The following is a 17,672-nucleotide window of genomic DNA, read 5'->3' as shown; positions in this document are numbered from 1 at the left end:
CTCCGAGTGAAGCACAAATGATGAGGGTTTCTGAAATCCAAGAAAATTACCAGGTGAGATAGTGGAGAGCTCTAACCCCCCACCTTTCACTCAAACACTGTTTTGATTGTGGTTTCTTAGCACTGGGAGTGCAGATGTAGAGAAACACTTTTACGTTAGGAGCAGTTTCATCTGACCAATTCAAACACCAGGACTGACCCCCCCCAACAGACATGATTCCCAGAAACCCACTGCTGCAAACCAGGGCTGACTCCTTGGCAGCCAATGGGCAGAGGTCCTGCTCCTCACGAGACACGCAGCCAGCACCAACCAGAGCTCCATCCACAGAGCTGAACAGAGATCTCATTGAAATGGAAAAACTGCGGTGAACATGTATTATGAGAAATGGATTTGATTTTGGTCAGAGAATAATGCCCTAACTTGTCACTGTCCTTGCCTCCCTGTTCAGTGCTTCACACCCAGAGGCAACAGATGTCCAACGTCAGCTCCATCACCGAATTCCTCCTCCTGGCATTTGCAGACACGCGGGAGCTGCAGCTCTTGCACTTCTGGCTCTTCCTGGGCATCTACCTGGCTGCCCTCCTGGCCAACGGCCTCATCATCACCACCGTAGCCTGTGACAACCGGCTCCACAATCCCATGTACTTCTTCCTCCTCAACCTCTCCCTTTTTGACCTGGGCTCCATCTCCACCACTGTCCCCAAAGCCATGGCCAACTCCCTCTGGGACACTAGAGCCATCTCCTATGCAGGATGTGCTGCACAGGTCTTTCTGTTTGTCTTTTTGATGTCAGCAGAGTATTTTCTTCTCACTGTCATGGCCTATGACCGCTACGTTGCCATCTGCAAGCCCCTGCACTACGGGACCCTCCTGGGCAGCAGAGCTTGTGCCCACATGGCAGCAGCTGCCTGGGGCAGTGGGTTTCTCTATGCTGTGCTGCACACTGCCAATACATTTTCAGTACCCCTCTGCCAAGGCAATGCTGTGGACCAGTTCTTCTGCGAAATCCCGCAGATCCTCAAGCTCGCCTGCTCAGATGCCTACCTCAGGGAAGTTGGGGTACTTGTAGTTAGTGTCTCTTTTGTATTTGGGTGTTTTGTTTTCATTGTGCTTTCCTATGGGCAGATCTTCAGGGCTGTGCTGAGGATCGCCTCTGAGCAGGGACAGCACAAAGCCTTTTCCACCTGCCTCCCTCACCTGGCTGTGGTCTCCTTGTTTGTAAGCACTGGCATGTTTGCCTACCTGAAGCCCCCCTCCATCTCCTCCCCATCCCTGGACCTGCTGGTGGCAGTTCTGTACTCAGTGGTGCCTCCAGCCTTGAACCCCCTCATCTACAGCATGAGAAACCATGAGATCAAAGATGCCCTGAGGAAAGTAATCACTGGATACTTTCCATAAGGAATAAAGTGCCTGTTGTCTTTTGCATAGGTCTCATAATATATCTCATTACAGGGTCAGCCTATTCTGGTATTTCTTTCATGAATATTTTGGGTTTGATGGCTTCTTTAATACTTTTGGATTGTTATTTTTTGTTTGTTTGTTTGTTTTGTTTTATTTTACCTATCTGAATGCTTTCCACTAAGAAATGTCTTTATTCCTCTGGTTTCTAATTCACAATATATCCAGGCTTTCTGTGACCTGGAGGCTGTGCAAATGAGGAGCCATACCTTCTGTGTGTTTAAACAAAATAAAGGGCCCTGCAGTGACTTGTTTTTCTGAGATCCTTCCTCCAAGACCTTCTCTGCAGCTGCAGGGAGCAGTGCCTGTGTGCAGAGGGGAAGAAGAAAAGAGTCCCAGCACAGCAGCACTGCCAGGGAGCACCAGCGCTTGGTCTTTCCCCAGCTGCTCTCTTCCCACTTCCATGCTTTCCTTCTGAACCCTTGGGTTGGTGGAAGGCCTGAGTGCTCTTCAAGCATGGTTCGAGTCCTGCTGTGTGGCAGGCCTGTGGCCGCAGGCAAGGACAGGCAGTGGGCACTTGTGTGACAGAGCTGGCCTCCATTGCAGCATTTCCATCATACAAGGGGATCTCCTCAGGCCTTGTGCCACAGATGCCCCCCACCCCTGGGGCTCACCCCTCTCCACCCCCGAGGATCTGCTGTGCCCTTCAGAGGGTCTGGGGCTGTGGGGTGAGTGCCCAGAGCTCTGCAGCACCCTGTGGTGGGCACTGCTGTGGGGTCATGCCAGACTGGGCTGCACTGGGCAGAGGGCAGGGGAGGTGCAGAGAGGTCAGGCGAAGTGGGGAGAGTTTAGGGGGAGCTGTGCTGGGCTGGAAAGTGCCCAGCAGAGAAAAATACCAGTGTATAGCTTGCAGTATGTGACCATGCAGGGCAAGAACTCACATCGAAGGTTTGTGGTGCAGAGGCAGGTCTTGTGGAAGCATGGAAGACATGCAGGTGCAGGATAGAGGAGGAGGCCAGTCTGTGCCCTTGCTGGTGTAGACAGACAGGGAAGGTGGCTCAGGGTGTTTGTCACTCCCAGTGTCTCTCATTGGCCATTTCCAGCACCTGCTGGTCACCCCAACTTTGCAGGTGAGTTTTGCTGTGAGGCCATCTCCATCTTCCTGCTGGTCCAAGGGCTAGTTTTGGGGAAAAGACAGCCCTGCCCAGCCTCTCTCCTTCACCAGACCCTGGAGCAGAGCTATCTGCAAAACCCCATGTGGGACAAGGCTGCAGCAGAGCAGGGGTCGGGACAGGTAGAAAGCACGAATTTCTATTGCCTTTGTTGTGGAGGTGTGTGTGTAGGAAAAGAAAAGCTCACCTGGACATGCTGGTTGCAATGAATTCAGAAACAAACAGAAGACCTTTGGTCACTTCTGAGAGACCAAGGCTGAACAAGGGAAATGCAGGGCTGCTGCTGAATGGGGAAGGTGATTTAAGAAGAGCAGACACAGCTGGGGCTGAAGGAATGAATACCTGCTGTGCCTGAGTCTTTCCTGAAATGGTCTCCAGGCCCCTGTGCTCAGGGAAAGGCTTCAAGGAAGAGGAGAGCATGCATTGGCATGAAAGTCAGGAATTCCTGCAAGGACTGGTGCCAGATTCTGCCCTTGCAGGGGGCTAACCCTGGCAATGACACAGGCAGGGGGGCTGCCAGGCTGGAAGGAGACTTTTGGAAAGGTCTTGGTAGGCTGCAAGGTGGACAGGACACAGCCGTCTGCCTTAGTACCAAATGAGGACAAGAGGACTGTGGGCTATATGAACAGGAGGACAGCCAGGTGATTGAGGGAAGAGATTCTGGACTTTTGCAAGTCCTTGGATGTGGTTTCCCGTAGTCTCCTTAGAGCAGATTGTTGACATCTGGACTGAAGACGTGGACAATGCAGTGCATGGGAAGTTGTCTGGACGATCAGAAACAAATTCCATCAGTGGTACAAAGTCCTCTGAGGACCTAGATACTAGCAGCATCCCTCCGTGATCAGCAAAATTGCATAGAAGATCATTAAAAGCTGGAAATCAAGACTTTTTCTGCTATTACATAGGTTTCCTTTTCTGCATAGGCTTCAACATTTTTCTAAAATTTAACTTCTGGTCTTGATTCAGTTGTCCGCACAGAAATGGCCATGGCATCCAAGATGCCCTGTGGTAACTGAAGTAGCTGTGTGGAAAAAGCGATGCAGGAATCCTTCAGATGTATGAGTGGGTTTGCAGGCAGGGAACCTCTGGGGTGGTGCAGGGCATCACCTTCCTCCAGTGCTGCTGGGTAGGCTGTGAAGAGGCCTCTCAAGCACAGCAGACAGTATGTCTCCTTGGATGGTGGCTGTGAGGTCACTTCTGACTGGTCAGGAGCAACAGGGAGAGAAATACTCTGAGGTCATGAAGGTCATTAGGAAGCTGCCCTCAACAAGATGACACATTTGGAGAGGTCAGGAGGAGCCTGGGTAAAAGGAATGGGAGATTTGGGGGAGGGAAGAGGGTCTTGACCAACAGACACAAAAGATTTTGAAGAGGTAAAATGGGTTAAGGGGAAGTTACTGTGAAAACATTCCTGTTAAGCCTTTACACTGTCTCTAAATAGTAACCTTAAGCCCTAACCCTACCCCTAAATATGACTTCTCCCCATGACAGTAATCCACTGTTATTAACCATGCTGAGCTTAGGCTATCCCTAACCTCAAAGCTTACATCTAAGCCAAATCCCAAACCCAGAACCCCTTACCCTTACACTTACCCGGTTTCTCACCCTAGCCCCTAGCCTCTACCCCTAGTATTAACGTGTTGGCCTTAATCCTAGCCCTCACCCCAGCCCTAAACAAAACCCTAGCCCACCATGCTAGCCCACACCTTAAACACTAGCCAGGGAACCTCAGCAGAACACCAAACTCTCTCCCTAAGCCTTTGCCTAATCCCCAACCCTGAAAGGTGAGCTCTAATCCCTACGCTCCAACCTGAACACCGAATCCCTGAAGCTCTTTTTCCCATGCCCTGCTGCCCTCATCTTGGTCACCTCTCCTCAACCTCACTTAAGATGTTTGGCCCCTTGGCACCAGGGGAGGGATCGTGAGGTCCCAGAACAGTCGCATGGCATTGGGAGAGGAATGTGAGGTGACCTGTGTCCGATGAGCTCATAGGGTACAAGGAGGAGATGGGTGGGAATGCTATGGTGAGGTCAGCTGTGCCTCAGGATCTCATGGGACAGCAGGAGGCACAAGGCTGGGCAGGTGGCTGTGAGGTCCCTTCTGTCCTTGGAGTTGATAGGCCAGCAGCAGGAACATGGCTGGGAAAGGGACTGTGAGGTCACTTCTTTCTGAAGGAGCTGATAGGTCAGCCCTTGACTCATGGCTGGGATATGTGCTTTTACACTCACATCCGCCAGTGTCTCTGACAGGCCAGCAACAGCGTGTTATATGTGAGAATCCCTTTCCCCAAGTACCTGGTAGGCCCGTCCAGGACGAGGGCTCGGATATGGCTTCTCACACCTCTTCTGCCTGAGTACATGGCTGGACAGCAGCAGGCACGTGGCTTGGAAGATCACGGTGAGGTTACTTCTGGCTGGTCAGTTGACATGCCACAAGAAGGCTGATGGGTTGGGCTATCACTCCGACACCAATTATGTCTGACAAGCTCATAGGCCAGTAGGAGGCACATGGCCATGAAGGCGAGTGTGAGGTCATTGGAATCTCCAGTCTCTTGGGGTCATTGGCCATCAGCAGATACATGGCTGGCATGTTGACTATGACATCACTTCTGCCTGAGAATCTGATAGCCAGCAGCAGGCACATGACTTGGTGGTTGTTCTGTACCTGGAGGTTCTGGTTTCTTACGTCCCCAGTAAGAAAGGCACGCAGCCTCGGTGCAGTATCTTTTAAAATGCCATTTGATAGAGCAAACACTACAAACAGTGAATAAGGCCAACCGCATACAGGGCTGTATTAGGAGAGGCGTGGCCACCCAGGCAAGGGTGTTCTCAATCCCTCGGGCCTCGGCACTGGTGTGGCCACATCTGGACTAGTGTGTCTGCGTGTGGGGTACTTCCCCGGTCTGGAGGAGTGGGGAAGAACTGAAGTGGTCCCAGAGGACATCTGTCAGGATGGGGCCTCTTTGGAGAGGCTGAGGGACTTGGGCTTCTTTAGCCTGGTGAAGTGGAGGCTCAGGGCACTATAGTAGTAGAGTGCAGCTGCTTGAAGGGTGGCTTCAGAGATGATGGATCTTTTCTTGGTAGTGGGAAGAGAAGGAAACCTGCACAAAGTGCAGCTTGGAAGGTTCAGACTGGATGTGTTGAGAAAGAAATGTCACTCAAAGGGTAGCTTTGAGGTGCAAGAGGTCACCCAGAGAGAGCCCATATCAGCCCATGGCCTTGTGTTTCAAGGAAAATCCAGCCAGGCTGCAGAGACATCCGTGAAGAAACAGAAATGCTGGAGTGAGAGCTAGGTGGGAAAGCAAGATGGACATCAACAGCCTGAAGGGAAGGAGGCAAGGCATGGGACAGGTTATGACAGCCTGTAGTAGAGATGGCCATGTGCTCTGGCAAGGCTGAAAGGCCAAACAGGTCCAAGGGATTTGTCATCCTGGACTTGACAGTAGCTTCTGCCACTGAGGCCTACCAGGCAAGACTTGTTTTGAGGCTCTGGACTTAGTTTCTTCCTCACCCCCGCTTGGGGAAACCAGGATGCACTGTACAGTTTTCCTACACTTGGCATTGCTCACCCCCACATCTCGCTGTCCCCAGGAAGAGCCCTGACTCACATGTGAGGGACAGAATCTGTCTTCCCATACCAAATATTTTCTCAGCATTGTAGCCACCTTCACAGTGCTTTTGCCTACCTGCAATCACAGCCTCCAAGTATCTGCTCTAACGAGTCCCTGGGGAGGCTTTGTCAGGAATGGCCCTCAGTGGGGTCCATTAATGCTTCAAGGTACTTTGCTTCTGACTTTGGCTTCTTGAGAAGTTTCTTTCCGTCTGCTCTCAGTAGCTGAGGTTCATGGACTCAGCCTCAAATACACCATGGGGCTCATTAGGATACAGAAAGTTCTAACAAGCCTTGTTTCTTCCTGCAATTTTCTCCAAGTCTTCAAGACTTGTACAGCTAATTAGAGAAATTTCATAGTGTAGTTAAGGAGGAAGATTTCAAACTGCACCTATACCCATGATTTTTTCTCTTTTAAAGAACAGTTTTTCTTACTTTTCAGTTTAGAGAAGAGGTGATAGAAGCATTCTGCAAGTGATAATGATCCAGAGTGTCTCCTCAGGAGGTCTAGACAGCTAGGAAAAGCAGTCCCTTGAGGTCTGACACTGGATGTTCACCCTTGCTCCTCACCTCTCAAACCTCACCACTTCTGACATTGGCCACCTGGGGCTTACATCTCTGTTCCTTGCCTCAGACTTCTCCACTGATCTCTACAGCTGGAGGTTACAGCTCCATTGCACCATCTCCCCCCTGCTCTCCTTAGAGAACTGGCTGCACACAGGCCCAGAAGAATTTTTCCTATTTGCAAGCAAAGCGAAGAAAATCATGAAGAAGTTTCATAAACAATAAGTCGCACTCCTCAACCACATGCGAAGTACAAGCTGCCCCTAATGAGGCTGCCTTTCTACAAGGGATAGTCTTCTGAGAAATGTTTGTGATGGATACAAAAAAGTTAGATATAAACACAATTAAGGAATTGGCTAATAAGACTATTTGACTACTGGAAGACAGGCAAGCTTGTAACTCCCTGAAGCTCAAAGCAGCTGCATAGGGGAGAGGTATCTGAATGAACAAAGAGCAAGGGAAGGAGAGAAGTGGAGCACAATGGAAAGGGCCTTTGCCTAGGCAGTCTGCATCTGAAAAGATGACTTTCACAAATGGTCGTTTTGTCAGGACAGGTGTAACTGCATGAAAGACTACAGAAACTAAATACACCGAAGAACAGGCAGAATAGCGGTAACGAAGTTACAGGGAAAGACTGATATTTCTTTGGAATGTCCTCTGTAAAGGGTCATGGAATTGGTAGGGGTCTCTTGAGAGTTAACACAAACCAACGTTGCGCCCATCTCCTAAAGAGGCCAGAAGTGCAACCCAGGGAACCACAGGCTGTACAAGGTCACTTTGATGAGGAGTGTGCCATTGAATGACTCCTCATGGGTGACGTTTCTGGGCACCTAAAAAAGGAGAACATTGGCATGGACTTCCTAAGGGTAAATCAGGCCTTGCCCACCTGACTGCCGTCATGATGAAGGAAGTGCATTTGTGCATGAGGGGAGCACAGTGGATGTTGTTTACTTCCACTTCAGCAAGACTTTTGGCACATTCTCCCTCAATATTCTTCTGCTCAAGTTAGGACATTTCGGTCTGGATGGATAGACAAAGAGATGGGCATAACACCAGTTGGATGATGAGGCTGAGAGCCTAGTGGTGAAGGGGTCATACCCTACCTGGAGGCCAGTGGGACATATTGGGGCATTGTGGGGCTGCACAAGGGACTCTCCTGGGTGCTGGGCAGCGTTACACCTGTACCCATGACCCAGAGGATATAACTCTAACCATGTTTGTTGATGGCACTGTATTGGGAGGACCATTCCTGTGCCTTGGGATGCCATTCAGGGGAACCTAACAGGCAGAAGGACTGTCCTGTCAGGAACGTTGTGAGATACAGGAAAGACAAAGGCCAGATCCTGTGCCTGGGATAGACTAACACCCTGCAGTGGCAGGGGAAGGGGACTGCTTGGCCAGAGAGCAACTCTGAAGAACAGCTCTGGTGGTGGTGGGGGACAGAAGGCAAAACACAATCCAGCAGTGATCTACATGATCCAGGGCTACCTGGTAGCAAAGGTGGCCAGCAGTGTCCTGGAGTGTAGAAAGAAAAGCCTTGCCAAAAGAGTGAGGGAAAATATTGTCTCCCCTGCCCATCACTTGTCAAACCACCTGTGTATTACTGTGTCCATTTTTGGGACTCTGGTTCAAGTGTCCAGGGTCTCGCTGGGGTGGGGTTCACTTTCTTCGTAACAGCCCCTATGGTGTAAGGATTTCCATTGGTGCCTCAAACAGTGCTGATAACACACTAGTGTTTTAGCTGTTGCTGAATAGTGTTTGCACAGCATCAAGGTCTTCTCTGAACACACCTCCCTGAACACAGCTATGGGTATGCCATGCCTCCTGAGATTCCTGAGAACATCCACCTTCTTGTCCACGGGAGTGGGTTCCTTATGCAAGTTTCCTGGCATATCTGCAGACCAATGGAGTGCTTTAGGCTGCAAACGGAAATGAAAGCAAGCCTGTGACTGGGGCACTATCAGCTTAATTGCTACAAGAGAAGGGAGATGGAGGGATCTCAGAGCTGCCAGGTTCCTGCTGAAGATATAAGGTCTCTGAAATAACAGCAGAAGATAACAGTTTTGAACTGGCGTAGCCTTCAGATCATTTCACATGTGATGGCTCTGCTCCCCCAGTTCAATCATTGGCACCTGGAAACCACCCCTGCTTTTCCTTCCTCTCCTCCCAAAACCTGACCAAGTGATGACAGGAAGGAAGGAAGGAAGCAGAAAGGCCCTAGGCCTCCATGACTCAGCTGGGTTCTGGCACTTGGAGGGCCACAGAGTCTTTCCATTGTACAACCCATAAAGAATCAAGGTGGGAAGTGAGCCTGCAAGTGTGAATCAACAAGGTCCATGGACAGGCAAGGCTGTGTCTATGGCTGTGTCTGGAGACCAGTAGCCCTACAGCATAGACCAAGCTGGGGCTGAAACTCAGGCCTAGGCTTCAATCGTCTCCTGGGCCCATGGGCAGAGGTGTGGGTGGAAGCTGCAGGTGATGCTACCCAGGGCCCTGTCACTGCCATCTTAGACCCCACCTGCCAGCGCCCTCAATAGGCCAAATTCTCATTCCCTGATGTGCAGGGTCTGCTCTCTGCTACTCTCCTTCTTCCCATCCCTGGGGATCTGGAACATCAAAATTTCATGGTCACTATGGCCAAGGCTGACACCAGTCTTCACATCCCTGACAAGCTCTTCCTCTTCTGGGAGTTCCAGGTCCAGGTGAGCATCAGACTGGATGGCCTATTCAGAAGCTGACTCACAGAGAAGCTCCCACCTCATCAGTTGCCTGTCCCATACAGAATGTCCACACATATCTGAGCTGCCCTGACATCACACAAGGCATCCCCCGCTTCTCATCTTCCCTGTCGGTCTCTCCTAAACATGTTGTGTCTCCATTCACTAAATAACCCGTGGGAGCTGTCCTTCCGCACCTCAGCTCTTATTCCACTCATGTCACAGCTCTGTCATGGCACACAGGGCTCCCCCGTCCACGCCCCAGGTGGTGGGCATTGATGCCCATTAGGACTGCAGCACCTCAGATGTGGCACCAGGGCCAAGGGCAGACTTGTAACAAGGAAACCTTCTGCCAAGTGATGGGAGCCCTTGTCTAGAAAGGCTTTGCTTCTCAGCAGATGCATGCTGGAGTAGATGGCAGGTGGCAACATCATGATGAATGACTTTCCCACAAAGAGCAAAAGCTGCAGTCCCCAAGGCCAGAGAGAAACAGGCCTGGGCTGTGCAGCCCTGGCAGGAGAGGGGGTTGCTGTCCCAGGTGACTCTGCAGCACTGTGGGACCTGTGACAGAGGTGAAGGTCATCTTCAAGAAGGACAGTTTCCTTGGGAAGGACAGCCTGTGATCCAACTATACTGTGGAAATCATGCTGGGGTCGACCAGCTAGACAGCAGCTCCACAGAGGAGGCCCTTGAGGTCCCAGAGGACAAGCAGCTGAGCATGAGCGAGCAATGCCCCCTCATGGCAAAGGCCAACAGCCTCCTGGGCTGCATTAGGAGAAGCCTTGCTGGCAGAGGGAGGGAGGTGATCCTTCCCCTCTACTCAGCACTGCTGAGGCCACAGCTGGAGTGCTGTGTCAAGTGCTGGGCTGCCCAGTGCATCATACTTGTTGACCTACTCAAGCAAGTCCAGCAAAGAGCCACAAAGCTGGTTTAAGGGACTGGAGCATCTTTCCTAGCAGAAAAGGCTGAGAGATGTGGGACTGTTCAGCCTGGAGAAGAAAAGGCTGAGGGGGATCTTATTAATGAGTATAAACCTCCATCTGAACCCAAGAAAACAGTGTTTGACTGTGTGGGTGGTTAAACACTGGAACAGGCTGCCCGGAGAGATTGTGGAGTCCCCCTCCCTGGAGTTAATCCATACTCACCTAGATAAGGTGCTGAGCAACATACTCCAGCTGACCCTTCCTCAGCTGAGGGGGTTGAACTGGATGGTCTCCAGAGGTGCCTTCCAATCTCAACATGTCTGTGATTCTGTGACTATAAAGGAGAAAAGTAAGACAGAAAGGAATGAACAACACATAGCCTTGACTGCAAATATGGTGGGATCCCATGGAGAAGTTCCAAGCTGGAACAGGGGACAAGTGTGAGGAGGAAGGAGCAGCAGAGTTGTTCTTTAGTGACTGTTAACCCCCTCTTCACCATCCCCCATGCTCCTCTTGGGGTTGGGATGATGTTGTGGTTTAACCCCAGCCAGCAACTAAGCACCACACAGCTGCTCATTCACTCCCCCCCCCCCCCCAGTGGAATGGGGGAGAAAATCGGGAAAAGAAGTAAAACTTGTGGGTTGAGATAAGAACGGTTTAATGGATCAGAAAAGAAGAAACCAATAAGGATAATGATAACACTAATGAAATGACAACAGTAATAATACAAGGATTGAATGTACAAATGATACCAGTGCAATTGCTCTCCACCTGCCAATTGACACGCAGTTAGTCCCCGAGCGGTGATTCCCCCCGCCTCCACTCCCCCCAGTTTATACACTAGATGGAACATCACATGGTATGGAATACAACGTTGGCCACTTTGGGTCAGGTGCCCTGGCTGTGTCCTGTGCCAGCTTCTTGTGCCCCTCCAGTTTTCTCGCTGGCCAGACTTGAGAAGCTGAAAAATCCTTCACTTTAGTCTAAACACTACTTAGCAACAACTGAAAACATCAGTGTTATCAACATTCTTCACATTACTAAATGCAACACATAACGCTATACCGGCTACTAGCAAGAAAATTAACTCTATCCCAGCCAAAACCAGGACAACACCACACTGAGGAGAGCAGACACTACACTGCAGGGCAGGGTTGCCATCTCAGAAGGACATAGACAGGCTGGAGGGATGGGCCAAAAGGAACCTCATGATATCCAATAAAGACAAATCCAAAGTCCATGCCCCAAGGTGAACTAAGCCCCTGCAATGACAGAGGCCAGGGGCTGCATGGCTGGGTAGCAGCTCTGTGGGAAAAGTTCTGGTGGTCCTTGGGTTTCATTAGGCAAAAGATGAGCCATCAGCAAAGGTGGCCAACATCATCCCAGGTGTATGAGAAGGAGCATAGAGAGTGGAAGTGATTATCCCCCTCTGCTCAGCACATTTTAGAACAGATCCAGAATACTTGCCAAGGTTTTGACCCCACAATACCCGAGAGACAGTGGTAAACTGGAGCCAGTTCAGTGGAGGGGCACAATGGTGGTCAGGGCAGGAGCACTTGGAATGTGAAAAGAAGCTAAAAGAGCTGGGCTTGTTTGTCTGGGAGAAAAGAAGATCTTGGGGGAACATGCAGCAGCATTGCACTGTTCCCGTGAAGACTGAGTCAGGCTCATGTCCATGGTACAAGACACAAGGACAAGAAGCAGTGGGCTGAAACAAGAGAAAGTCAGGGTACATACAGGAAGAAACTTTTCCAACGTGACAATAGTCAAGTGCTGGAAGCCATTGCCCAGAGGGTGTGTGCCAGCTCTATGCCAGAAAGTGACCAAGCCGTGTTTGGATGAATCCCTGAGGAATCTGCTCTGATGCTGTCTTGGGTAGGAGGTTGGTCGAGAAACCTCCCAAGGTCCTTTCCAGCCTGACTGATGCTGTCCTTCCTTCCCCTTCAGGTCTTCAAATGAGAGAAAGCTCCCAGGTTCTCCCTGACCACAGAAGTACTTCACATCAGGTGTAGGGCTGCTTCACAGGTGTCCCCAAACAGCCCTGACCACATCCTTTGCTTCCCTTTTCATTTCCCTCTGCCCAAGCAGTTCTCTGCTACTCTCTAAAAGAGTAGCCTGCCATGTTAATCCTTTGCCCATTGGCCCTGCATCTCTTGTTTTGTACCCTCTTATGGTACTTCTGAGATGGTTGCTGTAATGTTTATGACCATGGGTGCCACTCAGTTAACCACGTCATTCTCTTTCTTTACCCGTAGTGTCCTGCAGTTCCCCATATTGCTATCTTGCCAGAGGCATTGGCCCACAAATCTTAAATGTTGACACATTGGAGTTTCTGTCCAGAGGCACTTTGACACGCTTGTGGCTTTGGCCAACAGAAACCTCCTGAAGTTTTTCAAGGGGAAGGGGGCAAGGTCTGCACTGGGAGCAGAATAAACCCCATGATGTTTCAGCCAACCTGACCCTGGAACGGGCGATACCCCACTCTTGGCTGGGAGGCTGGACCAGAGATCCCAGCACTCCCTTTCCCAACAACCCTTCCATAAGCCTGTGCCTTGCAGTGTGCCCCAGGAGAAAGGATTCAGCTGGAGGTGGGGGTCTCTACAGCAGGGGGTCATAGGACAACTCAGGGTGGAATGGTCCTGTACTCAGGAGGTCTCAAGTTGTACCTTTGATTCCAAGCAGGGCCAGCCAGCTCTCAGGTCCAAGCAGATTGCTCCATGAACGTCTGCATCCCTGTACAGAGTCTGCACATGGGCCAGGCATTGAAGCCACCATTACAGAAATGGAGACAAGGCATTTGACCAGCTCCTTGAACCCAGGAATCGGTATGTCGTGCCTCCTGAGATTCCTGGGTGTAGCGTTCGCCGCATATCAAGGTGCCACGATTAGATCACTGATCACCCCCCAGATCAGGGAAAGAGACAGATAACACACACAGTGTGAGCGCCAACTTCCGCCTTTTATTGCGCAGTCAATTCCTTTTATACTAACAAGGGTAGGTGGGATTACAGACACATCATAAGGCTGCGACTAACCCTCTAACTTTCCGTGACATCGCGAGATCTTCCGAACACCCAACCCTACATCTCCCCCCTCTCTATGACGAGTTGGCCTCTATTGTTATGAACAATTCCACACCAAGAAATAACTAAGTAAAGTACTATGAGTATAAACATATCTCTACAACTAAGTTGAAACACTCTATCTTAAACACCCGTAAATGTCCCATTTACCCTGCAGAGCAAAGAGCTCCTTTATAGAAATTCGCACAGGAGGTAGATTGAAAGTTATACAGATACATCATGAGGCTTGGAAAGAGTTACTTCTATTACTCTATAAAGTTTATCATTGGTGCGCTGATGTTGGCTTAATGTCTGAGGCACCTAGATTCCTGGCTGCGAGCTCTGACAGCCGGATCCTATAAAGGCACGTATTGATGGACTCTGAGAGGGACGTCGTCCGGATACACATCAGGGTCCCCCAGTTGGCTTTGCATCCACTGCCAGAAGTTTGTAGCAGATACCCAAGGTGTCACAAGCCAGGAAAGGATGACAGCAACCTGTAGGAAAAACACTCAAACACTACGAGGTTAAGGCAGGATGAATCATACGACTAGGAACCCATTTCAGTAGCCCTTCAGGTGTCTGTACACAGGCATACCCTCGCCCAAGACAACACAACTCAAACGGCCCATCCCATTGGCGTGTCTGAAGGTCACGCACGCGGACCAACGGGTAGGGACCTTTCTCTTCCGCGTTCGTAAAGTGTCGTTGCGCCGCCGTCTCTTCCAGATCCCCTCGAACTGTCTGATTTAATGAAGTTAATGCAGTTAACAGAAGACGCTGTGTACGGAGAGCAGGTGTGTTTTCCTGTAACCAGGAGGGCTCCTCCTGCTCCCCCTCCCTAAGCCGATCGAGTAAGGCCTTTAAAGTTCGACGTGCTCGTTCTACAATGGCCTGGCCGGTGCTATATGAGGGATGCCATGTTTACTTAACAAGCTGAAGAAGGTAAAATTATTACAATAGCTAAAATCACAATAACTACAATAATGCCCATAATTCTTTGAGCCAACCCATTACCCCTAATGACCCAAACCATGAGGACTATGAGGAAGATGAACCATCCATACATTCTTGTGTCATCTTGCTCCGCGAACTCAGCCCAGCAATCGGTAGGTGCCAGCTTTCCGTGGGCATCCCCACGGAGGCAATGATGGCCTCACTGTACACCAGCCCGATGCTCTTCGGAAAATCACGGTATTTATACATTTGCAGAGGAACGGGTTTTGGCACACGTGGCCAGCGGGTGCCAAAAGTCTGCCTCAGTTGCAATCTATGACGCATGCGCTCGCTGGCCAGGTGCGCTGCACGAGTCATAGCCATCTTGTCTATTGGTTCATGGGCTTTATGATGCGGTTGCGGTGCACAGAGAATCTTGACCTGTTATGTTAACCAAGGTGACCTATACATTAGTTTTTGACTGAGGTGGTATTCATATTGCCACACCATCTATGATGCTCCAGATGATGATGGTCGTGCAAATTCAACAGGAGTCCATCGTGGGCCTGCATCTCATCAGCCAACACTTTCAACACCTTAATCACTTGCACAAGTCCCATCGTCGCCTAGTGCGACTGATCACGTTGGGGTCACCATTATGTAGCGTTCGCCGCATATCAAGGTGCCACGATTAGATCACTGATCACCCCCCAGACCAGGGAAAGAGACAGATAACACACACAGTGTGAGCGCCAACTTCCGCCTTTTATTGCGCAGTCAATTCCTTTTATACTAACAAGGGTAGGTGGGATTACAGACACATCATAAGGCTGCGACTAACCCTCTAACTTTCCGTGACATCGCGAGATCTTCCGAACGCCGAACCCTACACCTGGGAACACCTAAGCTTTATGTGCAGAGGAGTGTGAGTCCTCTTTTGGTCTCCTGGGCGGTCTCCTGGCAAATGCGGTGCTTCAGGCTGTGAAGAGAATCCAAAGAATCTTTTTTACTAGGTTAGTTTCATTCTACATGTTGAGATGCAGGACAGATGAAAGGAGCTCAGAGCTTCCAGGGTCTCTGCTGCACAATTTGGACTTCAGAGACTGGAACTGTCAGTAACAGTATTGTGTTAGTGTACACCACAGGGCAATGTTGGCTTCCTTTGTGCCTTTGCACTAATCTGGGATCTGTCCCTCTGCCGCCTTTGGCTAAAAAAGAAACATCTCCCCTCTTCCATCTCCCTCTCCTCCACAGACCAGGGAGAAAAGATATGAGGCAGGGATAATTTAAAGGGCAATGGTGTCTAAGAAGTGTAACATGTAAAGGACAACAAAGAACTAGCCATGAGAGAAAAACCACTGCTTTAAGAATTCATGCCAGAGGCTAAATACCAAGAACTTATGGCTCTTTTGTCATGTCAAAATGAATGTTGGGAATGAAATGAAAGTGCTTTAATTAATCATAATGAAGAATAAGAAGGAATTCCCTTACAGCACTGTGTTGTTAGTATTCTAAAGTGTTAATACTTCTAATTCCACAACATCCTTGAGAGCTGCTTTATTTTTCTCATTTCCAAAGCTCAGCCTACTCTGAACATCCAAGGACTACCTCAAATCTCTGCAGCCCAAATCTCTCCAACCTTCTCTCATCCACACTCTTTTACTCCAGGACACTTCTCACCATCACTTCAATACACTGCCCAGTCTCTATTTTGCAGCTGGGTGAAGCCAGGGTATGCCCTTGCAAAGCCTTCCCTTCAAAAGTCTTTCCTACGTGCTAATCCCACTGGTGTCACCTCATGCTGTGTACCGCTCCTTCCTCCTCCTGCAAAGCTCCATTGGGTGGGCAGTTTTCCTCTTTCTGTCATACCCATTCACCTTCGCAATCTTTTTGTATTGTATGCATATGAAATATAGTCTCAGGAAACACATCCCCTCCCAGCATCAGCCATTTCCAATTGCAGGCTGAGATACTTCCCCTCTTGGAGCAGACATTGTGCAAAGCTGCTCCATATGTGGAAACAAACTTCAGAGCTGCATAGGCATTTGAGCTAAAAACCCCCACCAGGCTAGTTTTTCAAAGAGACACAGTTTCAGAGTGGCAAAGCCAATTCTGTACATAAATGCTTGTGCTGGTTTTGGCTGGGAGAGTGTTCATTTTCTCCATAGAGGCTTGTGTGGGACTATGTTCTGGATTTGTGCTGAAAACAGTGTTGATCACACAGGGATGTTTTAGTTACTGCTGAGCAGTGCTTGCACAATGTCAAGGCCTTTCTGCTTCTCACACTGCTCTGCCAGTGACTAGGCTGGAGGTGCGCAAGAAGTTGGGAGGGGACACAGCTGGGACAGCTGACCCCAACTGACTAAAGGGATATCCCAGACCATATGACATCGTGCTCAGCAATAAAAGCTGGCAGAGGAAGTAAGGGGTGGGGGGGTGTTGGAGTGATGGCGTTTGTCTTCCCAAGTAACTGTTCTGTGTGATGGAGCTCTGCTTTCCTGGAGATGGGTGAAGACCTGCCTGCTGACAGGAAGGAGTGAATGAATTCCTTCTTTTGCTTTGATTGTGTGCCCAGCTTTTGCTTTACCTATTTAACTGCCTTTAACTCAACCCACCAGTTTTCTCACTTTTCCTCTTCCAATTCTCTCCCCCACCTCACCGCTGGGGACTGAGCGAGTAACTCTGCAGTGCTTAGTTGCCTGTTGGTGTTAAACCATGACAAACAGATACTCCACAGCTCTCTGGGACCCTATTCCAGTGCTGGACTGTCCCCCTGGTGATTTTTTTATTATTATTCTTTATGTCAAGATAGTCAAGCATTACACAATTCAGTGCAAGACATCAAAGCAGGGGAAGATGACTTCCGTGTATCTTAACTTTTTTTTGCTGATTGCACGCAGGGACACTGTAGATAGTCCATGGGGTCTAGCAAGTGATTTCTCAACCCTGAAGGTAGTCATCTCTTCATCGGTTGTGTCGCCCTCGGGGCTTCATTGACTACAGACCATGCTTTGACTATTTCCCTTTACTGTTACATAGGTCAGACACAGCTTGAAGCAGCTATTTGCATTAAAATACTTAGGGGCACTGAAGATGCTCTAGAGTACAAAGATATCATGGTGGGGCAGGACCTAACAGGAATGCCTCAGGACACCTTTCCCCTTCTTGAGGAGGATGAAAGCCAGGCTGGACATGTAGTTTTCTTTCAGCAAATATGGGATGCCTTTGTTCAGGCAACCACGTACCACAGTGGGTACTATTTGGGACTATATTTTACATACTCTGTAGTA

General features: G+C 49.7%; 1 protein-coding gene across 1 annotated transcript; it reads left to right on the top strand.

The window, feature by feature from the left end:
* Positions 1 to 471: 471 nt before the first annotated feature.
* Positions 472 to 1,398, top strand: LOC138682959 (olfactory receptor 14J1-like). The gene has a single exon (XM_069774488.1). The coding sequence runs from the start codon at positions 472 to 474 to the stop codon at positions 1,396 to 1,398; it is 927 nt and encodes a 308-aa protein (XP_069630589.1).
* The last annotated feature ends 16,274 nt before the right edge of the window (positions 1,399 to 17,672 follow it).

The sequence above is a fragment of the Haliaeetus albicilla genome, chromosome 30 (assembly GCF_947461875.1).
Source record: "Haliaeetus albicilla chromosome 30, bHalAlb1.1, whole genome shotgun sequence".
NCBI lineage: Eukaryota > Metazoa > Chordata > Aves > Accipitriformes > Accipitridae > Haliaeetus > Haliaeetus albicilla.
This window is presented reverse-complemented; position numbering and strand designations above follow the sequence as displayed.

Coding starts and splice junctions, on each gene's coding strand:
- LOC138682959 (XM_069774488.1), top strand. CDS start 472: ATGTCCAACGTCAGCTCCATCACCGAATTCCTCCTCCTGGCATTTGCA.